This window comes from Phalacrocorax carbo, chromosome 1, assembly GCF_963921805.1.
Source record: "Phalacrocorax carbo chromosome 1, bPhaCar2.1, whole genome shotgun sequence".
Lineage (NCBI taxonomy): Eukaryota > Metazoa > Chordata > Aves > Suliformes > Phalacrocoracidae > Phalacrocorax > Phalacrocorax carbo.
In genome coordinates, this window is record NC_087513.1 from 23,779,418 (window position 1) to 23,797,906 (window position 18,489).

The 18,489-nt window shown below is 37.7% G+C and overlaps 1 protein-coding gene across 3 annotated transcripts in view; it reads left to right on the top strand.

Annotated features, from left to right (window-relative positions):
• The window catches only part of GRM8 (glutamate metabotropic receptor 8), a 355,863-nt gene extending 351,896 nt beyond the window's left edge, over positions 1-3,967 (top strand). For 2 of the 3 annotated variants that reach the window (XM_064446155.1, XM_064446165.1), the window contains exon 11: positions 2,971-3,967. In XM_064446155.1, the coding sequence (XP_064302225.1) occupies positions 2,971-3,020 (50 nt within the window). In that variant the 3' untranslated portion in view covers positions 3,021-3,967. The remainder of the gene's footprint in view (positions 1-2,970) is intronic. The other variant, XM_064446172.1, reaches the window with a different exon arrangement.
• The last annotated feature ends 14,522 nt before the right edge of the window (positions 3,968-18,489 follow it).

An 18,489-nucleotide genomic window follows, 5' to 3' on the forward strand; every position in this document is an offset into this window, starting at 1 on the left:
CCCATCCAGAGACAACTCTGGTCTGTCTGGTTTGTCCTATTCCATGTACCAGACTTTATTCCATGTTGTCCCCTGCGTGAATACAGTAATGTTTGGGTTTTTTTTTTTTTTGTGGAAAAACATTCATATTCAGTGGAAAACAAATTCTATCTGGGAAATGGGATGAAAAATAAATATGCAGATGCAATTACAGAAGGCATAACAATGGCAAGTACTTTAAATGCATATAGGTCAGAGCACAATAATAGTTCTAAATTGCTTTAGATCCTTTTTTATTTTATTCTTTTTCTTTTTGTCTCATTCCAACAGCAATGTAGTAACTGGAGCTAGAAAAGAGTGTTCGTTCCCAGGAATATTTTGAGCCAAGTCTGTTACTTTTTCTGGCCATATATGCTTGCCAAATGTGGTTCATGTTATTACTATGAAATGCTAACAGTCTTAAAGACCAGGACACCAGCTGCTGAAGCTTTTAGATCCCCAAACAGGCATGGTTGCCTTATTACAGTGAACTATAGACACTTGCAGTATTTATAATGTAAAAGCCCATTGTTTGGAGATAAGCTTAGATATAATACATTTTGAACTACTATCTACATTAGCTTCCTGTGCTATCATTTTTTAAAGTAACAACAGTCAGAACTCCATAGGATAATTTTTGTTTCTTGATCAGTTGTAGATTAATTCTGTCAAAATTATTTAAGTCTCAGATATACAACAAAGTTACAGCAAATTAACAAGTTACTCTAAATCAGCTGAGGTGTAGTAACTCATTTTTTTTATTTTGAGCTTCTTGCAAATGTCCTCACATAATTCAGCTTACTGAGCTGTGATAAATCCGATTATGTTATATCGCTGTAGGGTAAGAGCATACACATGAAAAGTTATCATAGAGCTGAGCTGATACAGGGTAATGTGGTAAGCTAGCTTAACCTGATCACATATTTGAGCCTATTTCCAGGGTGAGGAAGAAAATACGCTCTGCTCCTCTGTCCTTTTGTTCCCAAGTGTGCAGTGTTTGCAGATGTGTATTTATTTGTTATTTCTTAGCTGGGAACAAAATCCTTTTATACTCTAAGGAACTTGGTGCCATTTTGGCAGTCCTGCATTATTTTCAAAAGGAACTTTACAGGCTAAAGGAAAAATAGAATCCTCTCAGAAATCCAGCTGTGGGAGCATGGGAGAGTTCAGATGGGAGCTGTACATACCATCTGAAAGATGTAAATGAGGCTATATTTGCTTCATGTGTCCCAATACATGCAAATAAAGCTATTTCATGTCGGTGCTGGAATACTGTGATCAATTATGTGAAAGGCTTACTTAGTGTGCCAAAAGAAATCCTTTCATAAATTAGCTCTCCCAGACACAAAGTACTGGAACTACCTGTAAAAGTGGAAGTAAGAAATATTAAGTTTTGCAGCTTCCTTTTGACTATTCATTCTTATATATACATTCTTCAGGAACAAAAATTATAGTGAATTTATGTGAATTAAAATGGGCTGGTTCTGTTGTGTCTTACAAAATGACAAATGCAATACTAGAATCAAATTGCTCAGAAACCCAAAGAAAACATGAAGAAAAAGCAAGCAACAAACCTAGTTATTTATATTACCTAGTATTATTTTGCAGCAATTTTAGTGATCTTTGGTTTGGTTTAATCTTTGGTTCAGGAGACAGCAACTACCATTTCTTGGTGTCTGTAGTCTGTTTTTCTCAAATCATTGGATTGTCAGGCTGGATTTAGGAGTTAACATGAAGAATCATTTCCTATCTATCTCAGCTGTTCCCACCAGATTCAATATAGAAGAAAGAAACTGAAGGAAGGAAGAAAGGTATGGGAATAGAATTAAGATCTTTGAGTCTATAGACCACACAACTTTTGTGCCATCAAATAATTTTTATCCTGCCAGCTGCAGTCTTTACTATCATAAGCAGAACATGTCTGTAGCAGACAGAATATAAAACATATTTGGGAAGCCAAATTCCTCTTTATGCAGTGTGGCATAGACCTTATTATTGAGACAAAAAAGAAACTCAGTCCCCCAGCGGTTAGATTTGCCATGTACCAAACTGGTTTAAAATTAGGGAGCTGCCTGTGAGACATCACCACTTCCCTCTTCCCACCACTACATTAACACAACTGTGGAGTCTTGGGCCATACATTTTACAGCTAAAGGATGAGATATAAGGGCTAGAAGCTGACACAAACTTCCACATGAGGTTCACTTTTACAATACTAAAGGCGCTTAACTTTCTCAACATATTGCTTTATTCTGAGCAAGGGGTATCAGCTTTGCCCAAAGGAAGAAATGATCAGCTGTCCATCAACATAAGGAGACCATAATAGCATGGCAGCTCTAAAATACAGCCTAGGCTCTCATAAGTGTTTCTGCTGGCTCACTTATATGCAGATGCTTTGTGTCTGAAGGCTCTCCAGAGAATATGTGCTGTAGGCACTATCTACTCAGTTTCGCTAACTTGAAGAGATGTTTTCCATGTTAGGCTTTGCTCCTTTCAAGGAGAATAAGCCTCCTTCTAGACAGATAACCCACCACTAACTGCAAAGTTGTCTTCAACCAGTAGAAGAGAGGGGAAAATTCAAGCTCTAAGTTTAAGGAAGTCTATACAGAAATCAGCCAAAAGAATACCAGAAAAATAATACGTTGAAATTCTGTTACGGGTATGCTAAAACCACTCGTCATTGTTCCTCTCTATTGACCTCTGCTTCCTCAAGTCATAAACAAAGTAAGTTATCAGCAAGAACACAGAACTTGAGATCCAACTTACTCACCGCTTAATACATGCCTAAACTTTCTTACTTTATTCCATGAACCTGAGCCATGTTACTTGGAAATATACTTGGACACTGTCTGAGTTCAAATGTTAAATATGTTTTTTTTTCCCCCTCTCTTGATTCCAAAAATCCTGAACTTTGTTTTTCTGTTGTTTGTTTTTGGTTTCTTTGATTTACAGCCTCCTCTACCAAGACAACTTATGTCAGTTACAGCAATCAGGCAAACTGAGCAGGGATGAAATTCACTGGAAGACCTGCAGGATGGGATCTTGCAAACAAAGACTTTACCACCACCAGAATTCAGTCTTGGAAATATTGGTAGACTACATTTAAATCAATACTCAGTCTCCTAAATGACAAGGATTAAACAAGAGGCAAGCGGCAAAAGGCAAAAAGAGACAGGGGAAGGAAAAGTCCAGTTTTGTGACATAGAGACAGACGGTCAATCTTCTGAACTGTTCACTCACAAAAGGAAGCAAATCACAAAAGGAGAAAAAGTTAGCTTGTGAAAAAAAAATGCTGTTGAAATAAATCATGTCTGATGTTATATTTGTAAGTACTTTTTTGTGATTGTGACAATTTCCTTTCCTGTCCTACATTGTTCAACTCGTAAAAGAAGATGAATTTGTTTCCTGTGACGGCTGACTGAATTAAGTCCTGGGTTATGCTGAAATAAATGCAATGGTCAACGCATGCTAATTTTTATACAAAATAATTTATTTCTAATAATAAAGGAATGTTTTGCAAATGTTGAGACTTGTTTTGTTGCAGTTTTAAGGAAAAAAATCCTTACACTGTTGTCTATTGTTTGTTTAGAATGTGCAGTAAAGGTGGGTGTACAAATAAAATAATCATGGCATCAGAAGAATGCAGTGTAAACTCTAAGCATGTGTGTGTGTGTGTATGTGCACACGCGTGCGTGTATGTACGTGCATGCCTGCATGCGTGTGTGCGTGTGTACTCTGCAGTGTGTGACTTTATTTGTTCAAAGCTTTGTGACTATATTTCCTAATGGAAGGATTTTTCCCCCTTCTCACCCTCAAAGGAAGTGCATTTTATATGTTTGTAAAGTGAAGGAGTCCTGACAGTAATTATTTTGTATGATTGTATTATATTTTTGAACTTCCACTAATAATTTTGATCCTTTTCACTTCTGGAACTTACAGTTTGTAAGACTTTCTGACAGCTAGACTGGATTAAGCTGAAAGTCTATTCAGCCTAGTATCCTGTCTCTGACAGGGGAATGTAGCAGACGCTTATCTCAATAAAGGTGACTTTGAAATAACAGGAGAGAAATCAATGGAGAATTCGGAAAGCAGTAACCTAGCAGATATATGTACTATTGCCTTACTAATACTTAAAAATCAAAGAAATAGATGTCCATCTACAATCTTCACATCTTCCAACTCCCATGTCAAATGATTGTGTGTGCATTAGAAATTATTTTGCAAAGAGAAATTAGTATAGATATCAATCATGTTAATTAATCCCTCCAAAGAAGTTTAAAAAAGACAGCTAGGGATTTTCCACTTTGTTACTACACCTGTGATGTTCTTTAAGGTTTTTTCACTCTATTCACTACTTACCATTCACCAAGTCAATGCGTCTTCACATTCAGTTGGTTATTAAATGTAATTTCTCCTGAATTAGCCTGGATGGCACCTTGTGCTTTCTTCCTCAAAAGAGCTGTATTTTTATAACACATCTTAAAGAAGCTGTGGTGGGTCTTGACTTACATGAATGAAAGTTGAAGTATCTGAAACTGAATTTCTTTCTTTAACAACATCAACATTTAAACTGCAGCATAGTCAGCAAACTGCATGACAGCGAATTTCCATTTTCAAAATATTTGACAAAGCATAGTTAGTTTTCTTAGCATTTAAATACCTGAATTATTAACCAATTATTGTTTTGTTATAGTGTGGTTTTGTGTGTTTGGTATGTGTGATATATGGTGTGAAAATTCCTTTTATGTCTATGCCACAAGCACATCAATTCCAAACCTATAAACCAATATATGCTTAATTTTATGCATATGAGTACTGCACCTAATGCAATGAGACCTGCAAAAAAAAATTTCATAAAAACAGTTTTAGTTCTGTTTTGTTAGCTAATACCGCATCAAATTGAAGGGTGGTTTTTTTTGTGAAAATGGATTGGTTAGATCAATGTTTTAACAAGACAGTCTTTCATGTCTAGGATGGATTTCCGAAGAGAGAAAGAAATAATCTGTTTTATCTGAAAACCAATGTTTTGGCAAAGTTTCTTTTCAAGTAACCTTTGAAAAATTTAATTTTCAATCCACAACACAAAGAGTTCCAAATATTTTGTCTGTAATATGTATACATAATAATATAAGCATACCAATATGCGTTTTAAAAAAGCAGTACATAGGAATTGCCTTTAAAACATATTTCACATACACATAAACATTTTTTATATACATATAAAGATTAGTATGTGATATATGAATATCTTACAGTTTCATAGTAGTCCAAAGAAAATGTTATTCTGAATGGATTTTCCAAGACCAACATACACTTTTTTTGGTTGAACAGCAGAGTAAAAATGGAATGCAAATTATTCTGTGCATTTTCTATTTCATTCTTTCTGAAACATGGAGTATATTAAGCCTATGAGTCTCACTGGTATTAATGTAACACATCAGGTAAATAAGCACACAGTATGAATTATGGAATGAACTGGGCATTTTCAAAACACAACAGAACAGCACTGGTCTACAGGTTTTACTTTTACAGAGCACTTACGTGCAGCTTACGCATTTCTGTAGAATGAGACATATCTATCTCCTGTAACTGTGATCAAAAGCACATTCTTTTCTTGTATCCCTCTAGAGCTATGGAAGAAAAGTACAGTTTATTTCTGAATGAAATGTCAACTTTGTTCTCTTCAGCTTAGGAGACTTTTTACTGTACAGACAGTAGCAACTCCAAAGATTTTTTTCTAGCAACCTGGTTTGTGAGTTCTGGTTCCAAGGCTGTGTCTTCAGGTGACTTTAAGTCCCATTTGTGCAACAGATTGTGCATCAGCTCTAAAAGTCCTAACTTCTAGGTTAAGTGACCTAAATTTTGTGACTCCACCTAAGCCCTGCTTGGGGGATTATTGATTAAGAGACTGCAGTCAACAGCCTCTAACCAAGACTGATGTATCCTGTTTCAGCACCTTCACTGAACACAAACAATTCAGATGAAGGAATTAAGTATTTTTCAGTGATTGATTCTAAAGAGGTTAAGAGTGGTCCTTTTTCTTTTTTAACTTATTACGGCCTTGTCTCCAGTTTAGCTATTATCATAAAAAACAACCTCCTTAAAAAAAGAATTACTATAAAGAAAGAACCAGAGAATTGTGTAATACAGTTGAAGGAAAAATTGCTATGATTTTGCAACATGAGTATAAAAAAGGATGAACTTTAGAGAAAATGTTTCCTCTGTTCTTTATTTTTATCAGAAGATTGGGGGAATTCAGTCAGCAATAAGAAGATAAATCCCTGCAGAGTCTGTTATTGTGCCTTTAAATGCTCATACAGTTGCTGCATTTTTCTTCTCTCCCTATGAAATAGCCACCACTTAATCTTTCTATAGAGAAATCTTTGGGGATTTTTTTAGTTTAGTTTGGTTTTGGTGTTTCTTTTTTAAACAGCCTCTGTTTCTACCTTGTTCTGCTCTTTATCTTATAGCATTGGCATTCATGAAGCTACAGTTAAACCATTATCAACATTCCCATTATGAATTATATTATCTAACACACACAAAGGTTCTGCAGGTTGAAACTTGGCATGTATTTTCTTAGTGTGTATGCAAAAGAATGTAAATGTGAAAATAGAATTATTTAGGTAAGTTAAAATGAAGAGCTTACAAACAAAATAAAGTCCTGAGGCAGATGTAATCAGAAGGTGGTAACAATTTAAAAACTGAGATTTGGCCAATGATCATAATACAGTATGTTCTAGGTATGTACAATACAGTCAGAAAAAAATACAGGAAAATTATAGGAAAAATCAGTACAAAAATATAAATGTTCAGTCTCCATTTTCATACACCCTTTCATTCTCTTCCCTTCAAAGTATATTTTGAGGGCCTATAGCCCTAATGTAAAAACCATTCAAGTTAGTGAAGGTCTTACCTTTAATTTAGCAGATTTGAAATCAGGCATCAGATGATTTGTAATTAAATTAAACTATAGCTTTTTTAAACTATTAACTTTGCCTATGGCTGCCACTGGAAGCTACATTACTTATATATCAATTTTAAACTATATTTTAATTGATCATTATAAACCGTAAAATACTTTATGCGTACAAGTAACTGGTATATAAATCACTCACTTGTTTATAAAAAAAAAATCTGTGCAGATTCGGTTTTATGAATTAAATGCTGTTACAGGACTGTTTAGCTAGGTCTTCTGCTATCCTGATTTTGAGACACAGGGCACTCTTAAATCACTTAGTCTTCACTGGTATCTGAAAGTGAGCAGCAACTAGAGCTACAGAGCATCATTTTAACCTGATCTAAAACAAATGATTGTTGAGGGGAGAATAAACAATTAGAGAAATCATTAGAAGAATATAGACTATGATAGATAACCCTCTTCAGGACTGGTTGAAGTTAAATACCTTGGTACCTAAAAGGACCTAGATATCAGAGCTTTTCATTTATAAAGAAGGAATGGGTGAAGGTCTTGAACTGACGTGCAATATTAGTTCTGCAAACATGCATTGCCTCACTTCACAAATGTGAGCAGTTCAGTATAGAAAAATTAAAATGCACACAACATATCAAAGCCTGGGTTGGTGCCCCTAGCTTGCAGACAGGTGACAGGGTGACATCCCATGTCAATGGCACTGTCTTCTAATACAGAAGCTGTCCCAACATATAATATAGTGCATACTACTTTTAGTATACTTTGGGAAGTTTTTCTTTCTCCTATCAACCATAAACTTCCACGGACCCCAAAGATATATTGTATGGTAATGATCTGATCCAAAGTCAAGTGAAGTTCACAAGAGTCTTTTAGTAGACATACTTTGGCAGAACCACCCGGAGGGACCCGATGATTCTAATTCTTACTAGTCCAGGCTGTAACCTGAAACCATCCAATGACTTGTAAATCAGATAGATAGGCAATACACAATGTCAAAATACATTTGATCTAATTATTATCCAGAAGAAACTACCACTGTTATGAAGGAGGTCCCTGTGGCAAGACCAAAAGATGTATGCTAAAAGCCCAGTGACTGAAGTATTACACTAGTAAGACTGCAGTGTGTCTTACGCATATTAGGGAAACAGTATCTGAAAATGTGATTATCCAAGTTTTGTTAAACAACGGGTTTTTATCAATTGGTTTCAGTCCACTTAATTTCACATAAATTCAGTAGCTGATATCTTGAAGTTTAATAATGAAACTTTTGTGTAGGCACAGTAACAGTTTTTTCATTCAAAATTATAAAAATTCTTTATTGTACAAACTTAGGGTTTAGATCTGATCATCGAGAAGCAGACTACAGTTTTAATATTACTATTACTAGTCACTTATGTGCAAGTATGCTGGAGCAACTTCATCAGGACACACAACTTCGTTTAACTAAAGTCAGGAACAAGTCCTTAATGTTATTTTGTGACTACAGTATAGATACAATGAGATGAGAATGACTCTGTGTATCAGGTCAATGACCCAGATATTAAATGGAATGTATAGACTATACTTTAACTGTTCTAAAGAAAGTGTAATGGTACACTTTGTAAAAGATCCCCTTTTCAAGATACACCTAAATAACAATTTCCACAGCAGGGTTTTTAGCTAGTTGTACTAGCTCTCTTCCAATGACTACATATTTTTTATTACTAACTGTTGTGGTTTAGCCCCAGTCAGAAACAAAGCACCACATACTGGTGGTAAATAAATCCAAAACAGAGCACTATACCCTAAGGTTGTGCTGCCATCCAGTGAGACCTGGACAGGCTGGAGAGCTGGGCCGAGGGGAACCTCATGAAATTCAACAAGCGCAAGTGCAGGGTCCTGCACCTGGGGAGGAACAACCCCATGCCCCAGTACAGGCTGGGGGCTGAACTGCTGGAAAGCAGCTCTGTTGAGAAGGACCTGGGAGTGCTGGTGGACAACAAGCTGACCCTGAGCCAGCACTGTGCCCTTGTGGCCAAGAAGGCCAAGGGTATCCTGGGATGCATTAAAAGGAGCATGGCCAGCAGATCAAGGGAGGTTATCCTCCCCCTCTGCTCTGCCCTAGTGAGACCACATTTGGACTACTGTGTTGAGTTTTGGACGCCCCAGTTCCAGAAGGACAGAGAAACTGCTTGAGCAAGTCTGGCAGAGAGCTACAAAGTTGGTCAAGGGACTGGAGCATCTCCCTTATGAGGAAAGGCTGAGAGAACTGGGTTTGTTCAGCCTGGAGAAGAGAAGACTGAGGAGGGATCTTATCAATGTTTATAAATATCTGAAGGCTGGGTATCAAGAGGATGGGGCCAGACTCTTTTCAGTGTTGGCCAACGACAGGCCAAGGGGCAATGGGCACAAGTTGGAACACAGGAAGTTCCAGCTGAACCTGAGAAAACACTTCTTTCCTGTGAGGGTGCCAGAGCAGTGGCACAGGCTGCCCAGGGAGGGAGGCTGCGGGGTCTCCTTCCCTGGAGACATTCAAACCCACCTGGACATGTTCCTGTGCCCCCTGTTCTAGGTGTGCCTGCTTAAGCAGGGGGGTTGGATGAGATGATCTCCAGAGGTCCCTTCCAGCCCCTATTCTGTGATACCAGCTACTAGGGAGAAAACTAACTCTATCCCACCTGGAACCAGGGCACTAGCCACAGAAAGAAATGAAGGAAAACATTCCTAACAGATCCAGTTTGTTAATGTATTGTATTGGAATACAACTTCCTCATTTAGGCACCTACGTAAAGCAGAAGACATAGCATGGTAGATGGATAAAGAGAAAATATTGCTCTGTCAGCATTCTCTTGTAACATTTTGGTTTGTAAATGCACATGAATGATCCAGCATATTTCACCATCACATCAGCCGTTAAATAAAATGATAAATTATCATTATAGCTTATGTGCCATCTGGTATAATTAATAAATTACATATGGATCTACATTTTCTGGTTAAATTTTAGCGAGCAAAATTCAATGACAGAAGAGATAGCATTACTTTTCCCAGGTTCAGTTGTGTCTAATATAATGTCCTCTCTAACACTTGTGGGACTGCAATTATTTGCATCCAGAAAACAGCATTTAATATTTTACATGCGTGTTTCATTTACTGTGGATGATTACCTCCTGCAATCTAATTATGAAATAGTTTTTTTCTTAGTAAGAAGTAATTTCTTTCTGACTCTCTCCTGAAATTTCAGTAGTTAATAGGAGAGTGAAGTATATGTGTCACTAATCCTTATTGTGTTTCCTGGGAAAGAAAATGGTTGGGATTAATGGGACTCAGCAAATACAAGAAGAAATAGATCTTATCTGTGGACTGTATCCTATACTTCTGAATATATGTAAGTTGTATTGTCTCCTTTTAGCTTCTTACTTGGCTTAAATTTACCAGTAAAATGATGAGAACTGCAAAATACATTTGGTGGAAATAATCTGTTGTATCTATGCAATGAAAACAAGTTGGCTGGTGTGAAAGACATCTTCAGCTAGAAGAACTGTCGTTATGATAACTTAAAGGAAATTGGAAAACTTAATAGTGATTCTATTAAAAAAATCTTTGTCAGGAAATGAACTACAAACTAGGGTTGTGTTAAGGTTGTTTCAGTAATCATCTTATGAAGATTTTCAAAGTTTGTCTGTAAAAGGTCACGGTAGAATCATTTGTACATTTCATGAATGTTGATAACTCTGTAAATTCTTCCACCACATTGAAACATTAAACTAACAGAGAGCAATAGATTTTCTCATTTGGCATTACAGTATGACAGCAGGTGGTTAGCTCCCAGGAACTTACTATTTTCAATGGTACAGCAGCAGGGAAGAGAAGAGAAAACAGCAGTGTTCCCCAGAGCTAAAACAATGTTAGAAGTACAGTAAGATGCACGATATCCTGAATGACAAACAAAGTTTTTGTTTGTATTACACAAATGACTTGTCTCTTGGTAGAAGTGGAGCAATATGACATACAGAGTAGTGAGTGACAAAAGAAAAAAAGTAGCAGTGACAGAACCACAGTACCTAAAACCCTAATGGAAGCAGAAAATGTTGTAAAGTTCGACTGTCAAAGAACTGTGTCAGGTCCAAAGAGTCCATGCTGACCTCCATCAAGGGCAGACACCATCCCCAGAGTGTGTGTTAATCTTACATACTCCACAGAAATGTAGCGCGCAAACATGACAAAATAATCGATGGGAGCCGTCAGATCTGATGTTGGATGAGGTGGCAAATAAGAACATAGACTCATTTTTCTTTGAAATTCAAGAAAATATTATGATGGTGTCAAAGGAATACACTCAACTTCTGCAAAGACCTGCAAATACAAATATTTTAATATTTATTCACAAGGTGTAGGCTGGGATCAAAGGTTGCAACGTATCCTTTAATGCAGCACCTGTCTTTCTGCAAATGAATTAGCTTATTCTCTTTTGTCAATGCCTAACCCTGTGCTGGAATTTCAGAAAATCTCTGAAGGCTTCCTGACCCATCAGATCCTAGTCTGAGATGGGACTGAAATTTACTTTCCAAAATAAAAGGAAAGTTTCCTTGTTAAATTGAAAATTTTTTTACTTAAAATTGGTTTTTTGTGGGACATGTTATATTTAACAAAAATAATTCTAAATTTCCAGCTCACCAGTGTATTAAACATATTCAGCTCTGTATGTCTGATTGCTTTAATTACTCTCTGTTAGAAGGCCCTGGTTTTTTTCTTTATTGGTCAGATGTAGAAGAAACACACACCTAGAAGTGCAGACAATACAAACATTATAGAGTGTCCTGTTCCATGGTGTCATCTAATGTCTACAACACTGCAAGTGCACTAACTTCATCCTGATCCCAAAGGAAGCAAAACATAAATTGCATTACCAATATCAGTTCCTGTTTCATGCAAATGTACCTTGGAGGCTCCTTGAACAAGTGATAAGCCAAAGTTTAACATTGTTCTGCGAAATTTTTCTGCAATGTTGATGTCATTAAAAATTGCTATATGCAATGATAGTTTCAAAGCTGTATTGCTTCCTGTTTATGTGATAGAGCATATACTCTGTTCCTGGGAGGTTACTCTACTTCCTAAGTTAGCTGCAGTGTTTTTACTGTCTTTGTGATCATTGATGGTCAATATTAAGTATGACCTTTCAGAAAATAAACTATTTTTATTTCATTTACAAATTTTCTTTGTCTTGCTAAAGTCTTGATGAATTTTGCAATAGATATGCTTTGATATATGACTGATCACCACCTTTCTTCAGTACAATTTCTGATAGTTCTCTTGTAGTCACTTTAGAGCTTTTTATCCAAGTACTGGCTTTGTTATCGTAAGAGGAAACATATCAATGGAGTGAATCTGTGGCAACAACAGTCAAATATGAGGAATAACAGGGTGAAAAGTGCTTAAAGAAGGTAAAACAACTCCAGAAAATGTTCCTGGTTAGATAGATGACTGTTTGCTTGCTTCTGAGCAACTGAAGAATCATACCTAAAGACAGTTTCCACAGGCTGCTGTTGGAAGTCTGTTTCAGTGGCTTACTATTTTCTTAGAATATCTCAACAACTGGATTAGCCTTCAAACACTACCCATATTATTTTTTTTTAATATAATTTTAATAAAATCTCAGACAGATAAAACAAGAGAGAGTGCACAGGTGAAAATGAATGTTGGAGGTGCGTATGACATATTGAACTGCAAAACTTTTGTCTGTTACAAGAATGTGAAATCCTCATCAGAGATAAAGCTATCCAGACTTCTGTTTACTTATCTATTTCTTTACATATCTCACATTTGCAAACTCTAAAGAGTAAGCCTCAACATTGTTTGCTTGCTGTGTTTAACTCAAATGTGCAGTTCTTACTGTGTGCATAATTTAAAGATGATACAGAGTTGTAAATATAACTGTATCCATATATTCCGTCCTGGTTCCCCATAGTTTTTCATCACAAGTGATAGACACTTCTAAAAACAGTATGCTGTTTATTTCTTCATTTCTATAGTTCATAAACTTACCTGAAAATGCAGAACAAGTTGCAATCATTTTGATATACAGAGGTTATCATTTCCTGTGAGAGTTTTCATCTGTTCCCCCGGTCTCCAGTGTGACACTGAACAAGGAATGACAGAAAGATTAGCTTTATAGGAAATTCAGGGTATTTTTCACTGTGTGACAGCTATGAAGTGCACAATTTGCAAGATAAAATAACAAAAATGTGATTATTTCAAATGCCAGACTGATGGTACTTATAAATTATTGCCTAAAGCATTGAAAGTTTAGGACAGATGCCTTGAAAGTGTGTTCTAGAGGTGGTTTCAAATGATGATGTTTCAGAACTTATTTCTTCATTCAAAAAAATGAACTGTTACTTCAAGAAACAGACCACATATAAAACCAGAAAAGAGAGAAACAACAGCACTTGCAACAACAACATAAATATTACAGGTGAAAGAAAGGAACCATTTGTTTTCTCAGAAAGTCTGATTAATTCAATGCATTTTATAGTTATGTATATTGCTTTGCAAAGAAAACAGAAATGAGGCAGTACAGGTAATATGCTCACAAGAAAAGTAATCACACCATGTTTTCTGGTTGTTCTACGTACAAGGCAATGCTACACATGCTTAAGTCTCCAGTATGGCACTATGACTTCCTCCAGGGTTGTTTTTCTTGAAAGAACCATGTTCATGATCCTCTTGTAATAAGCCTCCTTAAAACTCATCAGGCTTTTCTTTCAAGAACAAAGAGGATCAGCCTTTCACAGGCAGAAGACCTCTTTTTAATTAATCCTGTGTGTCCATTTCAGGAAAGTAAGGAAAGTCCTAGGCACGTGCTCGCATATTTTCTGCCACTGGATCCTACTGTATACCCTTTAGTGCCAAGGCACCTGACACAGCTCCTGACCTTCGTTTGATGAGGTTGTGCTTGAAAACCAGACTTTCCCTAAGCAGCACTAATGACAGCAGAATGTTTTTTGTAGTAGGAAAACATCACTGGAAGTATTTCCCATCTGGGTGAATTTCCCATAGATATGAAGTCAGGGATCAAAGCAAGACCTTTTCTGGAGAGCAAAAGTGTAATGTCAGCTTTCCTGCCCGGCACGGTAGGGTTGAGCTGCCAGCTGCCAGGGCCAAAGGCCTGGTGTGTTACTGATGCAAATGAGACTTACAGCTCTCTGGTGTGGGGAAACAACACAACTCGTCTGAAAATCATTTGCATAATGTGGGGCTTGCAACATATCCTGACCCAGGATGTAGATGTTACTGTTTACTCAGTAAAGTGACAGTAACAGGTAGATTGTGGTTTTTGTTTCTTTCAGTTAGACTGTGAAATTTCCAATAGATAAAGTCCCTCCAGCTGCATGGGGGAGGGTGTTATGTAGTTAATTTTATAGTAAATGAGCTCATAGGTTCATGGAGGTGCTGAACTGAAGAGACTGGTATCAGATAATTTTCAAGGATCCACAATGTCTTCACGCATATCTGTTTTCCACTGAAAGCTGAATTTGATACCAACCAGATATATAATACACAACCAGCACTACAAATTTTACATTTCCTTTTGGGTAAACTGCCTCAGACTCTCAGAAAGAAAGATAGAAGGACAAAAAAGGAGGTTGGCTGACATACCATTTATTCCTGTTTTCTATTCAGATATGAAAAGCAAATAGCAATGTGCTGACATGTAAAGAGATCAAAGTATTCAGTCAGCCTGATCTTTGCTGAGCAATTAAATGAGTCTACAGAGGTACTATTCCTGCACCAAAAAAGTAGAAAGTCTCCTTCATTAAGGTAAAACAAATTATCCAACATTCTGTGAAAATAAATAATTAGAATACCCTACAAAGAATTGCTAGCTCTTGGCATTTTATACATGATAATTTCCATATTTTAGTTAAAATACTACTGAAGTTGATGAATACTTTAATCACAAGAAAATAACTACATTTTTTTCTACTGTAGTTCTACTCCATATTTACAAACTTTTAGTTTATGACAGGTAGTGACAGTACTGACTGACACTAACAGAAGCCCAGGACAGAAGTGGAAAGAAGCGGATCTGTATGAAGCTGACAAGCTTCAGGCAGATAATTCTCTGTACATAAGGGTCAAGGTAAATCAACATGTGCCAGTGAGCCTTGAAACCTACAACAAAAGATGAGTTTAGGAGTATCAGAAACTGGTGCTTGCTTTCTATAAAAGAGTCTCCATCAGCACTTCAGAATGTCTGGTTCTGGCAACAAGTCCCCATCTGCATGCTCAGAAGCTGGCCAAAGTACATAAATCCATATGATCTGCTCTACAAAATACAGTCTATGAGGAGCTGCTTAAGAGGTGCATCAAATGCAGCGTGCACTGGTCATACCATTTAAATACAATATTCTTTATCTTTTTTGACCAAGGTGCTCATGGGTGGAATACTGTAGCAGGATTATATATTCTAATTATTACCATTTAAGAATTTTCAAGCTATGTAGAACATTAACCTATATTTCATCAGCAGTATCTGAAGAAGTTACTTGGGATCACAGAAAGTATATCTAGAAGAGCACAATTGGTGAGTCATCCTTAATGGTAGCAGTACTGAGACACTCACATCCTTTGTCATTATTCAACACTTCTGTAATGTGTCAATTTTGATTCATTTTTTTGAGGATAATCTGGGATTTTACTTGTTTTTGAAAACATTCTTCCATTCCCTAGACTGCTGGTTAAACCACTACCCTGCAACTGAGACACACCCAGTTTGAAAAGCTCCCTGTGCATGTAATTCACAGAAAATCGGAAAGAAGGGATTGGCATATACCAGCTCCATTCTGTAGCAGTGCTATCTGCTTTGCTTGCCTGTGATCAGAAGCAATGAGAGAACCCAGGACTAAAAAATTTCCCAAATTAAATACTATACTGTTGGTCTAGAGCTTTCTTTCTTTGAAAACACTCAAAATGAAAATGGAATGACAAACTGAAAATGACAGAATTGATATTTCCTCACGCCCCACATGTGCAAAAAAATTGTTGATAGCTTATACAGCCCAAATAATTTTGTTGTGTGGTTTGCCTTTAATCTTTCCCAGACAGAATTAGAAGGTTACTTGAACAGTTAAAATGATAAGTCTTGCAGCCTGGTAATTTTTGACAGAAATGTGTAGGTGAAATTTTGGGAGTGATTCGGCTAGCAGGCTTCAGGTGTCAGTAATTACTTGGCAGTGTTAATGATATGGGTCTAAGCGGCTGCACAATTTCAACAAAGTCATGATATGGGCAAAATGAGCTTGGTTCTGTTTCTTCTCTCATAAGACTCTTGCACTAACAGCATCTCTGTGGATGATGATCTTAGCAAATTTAGACACTTATGTTAGGAGTTTTTTAACTAAAAACATAGCATTGAAATCCAAATTAGGGGCACAAGACACTCACTCCAGTATATGGGCTGGATCCCTCTGAATAGGAATCATATTTCTGTTTCTAGCAGCATTTCATTCTTTAAACAAGTGATTATTCTTACTGTCACTTTCACCAGCAGAACCAAAAAGCACTACACTGGCCTTTTAAAGATATCAGTATTTCATTTATATTCCATTAGCAGAATTTAATAAAATTAAATTGTGGTGCAATTTCCGCACACTTATTGTGTTCTGAACAGTTATTTTGGTGACAGATTCCTTGAAGATTTTATGTCATAGAATCACAGAATGGTAGGGGTTCGAAAGGACCTCTGGAGATCATCTCATCCAACCCCCCTGCTTAAGCAGGCACACCTAGAACAGGGGGCACAGGAACATGTCCAGGTGGGTTTGAATGTCTCCAGGGAAGGAGACCCCGCAGCCTCCCTCCCTGGGCAGCCTGTGCCACTGCTCTGGCACCCTCACAGGAAAGAAGTGTTTTCTCAGGTTCAGCTGGAACTTCCTGTGTTCCAACTTGTGCCCATTGCCCCTTGGCCTGTCGTTGGCCAACACTGAAAAGAGTCTGGCCCCATCCTCTTGATACCCAGCCTTCAGATATTTATAAACATTGATAAGATCCCTCCTCAGTCTTCTCTTCTCCAGGCTGAACAAACCCAGTTCTCTCAGCCTTTCCTCATAAGGGAGATGCTCCAGTCCCTTGATCAACTTTGTAGCTCTCCGCCAGACTTGCTCAAGCAGTTTCTCTGTCCTTCTGGAACTGGGGCGTCCAAAACTCAACACAGTAGTCCAAATGTGGTCTCACTAGGGCAGAGCAGAGGGGGAGGATAACCTCCCTTGATCTGCTGGCCATGCTCCTTTTAATGCATCCCAGGATACCCTTGGCCTTCTTGGCCACAAGGGCACAGTGCTGGCTCAGGGTCAGCTTGTTGTCCACCAGCACTCCCAGGTCCTTCTCAACAGAGCTGCTTTCCAGCCTGTACCGGTGCATGGGGTTGTTCCTCCCCAGGTGCAGGACCCTGCACTTGCGCTTGTTGAATTTCATGAGGTTCCCCTCGGCCCAGCTCTCCAGCCTGTCCAGGTCTCACTGGATGGCAGCACAGCCTTCTGGTGTATCAGCCACTCCTCCCAGCTTGGTATCATCAGCGAACTTGCTGAGGTTGCACTCTGTCCCTTTGTCCAGGTCATTGATGAATATGTTGAACAGGACTGAACCCAGCACAGACCCCTGGGGAACACCACTCGTGACAGTCCTCCAACCAGACTCTGCCCTGTTGATCACGACCCTCTGAGCTCTGTTGTTGAGCCAGTTCTTAATCTGCCTCACTGTCCCCTCCTCTAACCCACACTTCACTAGCTTGCCTATGGGAATGTTGTAGGAGACAGTGTCGAATACCTTACTGAAGTCAAGATAGACAACATCCACTGCTCTCCCTTCAGCGACCCAGCCAGTCACGCCATCATAGAAGGCTATCAGGTTGGTCAGGCATGATCTTCCCTTGGTGAATCCATGCTGACTACTTCTGATAACCTTCTTTTCCTCTACATGCCTGGAGATGACCTCCATGATGAACCGCTCCATCACCTTTCTGGGGACGGAAGTGAGGCTGACTGGCCTATAGTTCCCCAGATCCTCCTTCTTGCCCTTTTTGAAGATTGGAGTGACATTTGCTGTCCTCCAGTCCTTTGCTTGCTAACTTTCTTTCAATAAATGTACATTATAGTATTCCATACTATAATGCTATAGGTTCTGCCTTTGTTAAACTTTCATCAGTATGGTAGTACTGCCATGCAGTCAAAAAAAAAAAAAAACCAAACAAAAAGAGACACAAAAGGTCCTAATTTAAATGGATAATAAATAGACAGAAAGAGTGAAAAGAGGGAAAATTACAATGGGTGATATCCAGTAAACAGTAAAAAGGAAACACTAACTTTAAAGGAGGTATATGCATGTAATCTACTATATTTTCTACTTATATATACAGTATCTAATAACTGATGCATCACTTTGAAAAGGAGAATTTGAAGATGTTTTCTCTCAAAAAGAATCCAGAATAATGCAAATGTTTGCATGACATTTATTGTAGTAATAAGTTGAATAGGTGACATAAACTCTGTGTGTGTGTG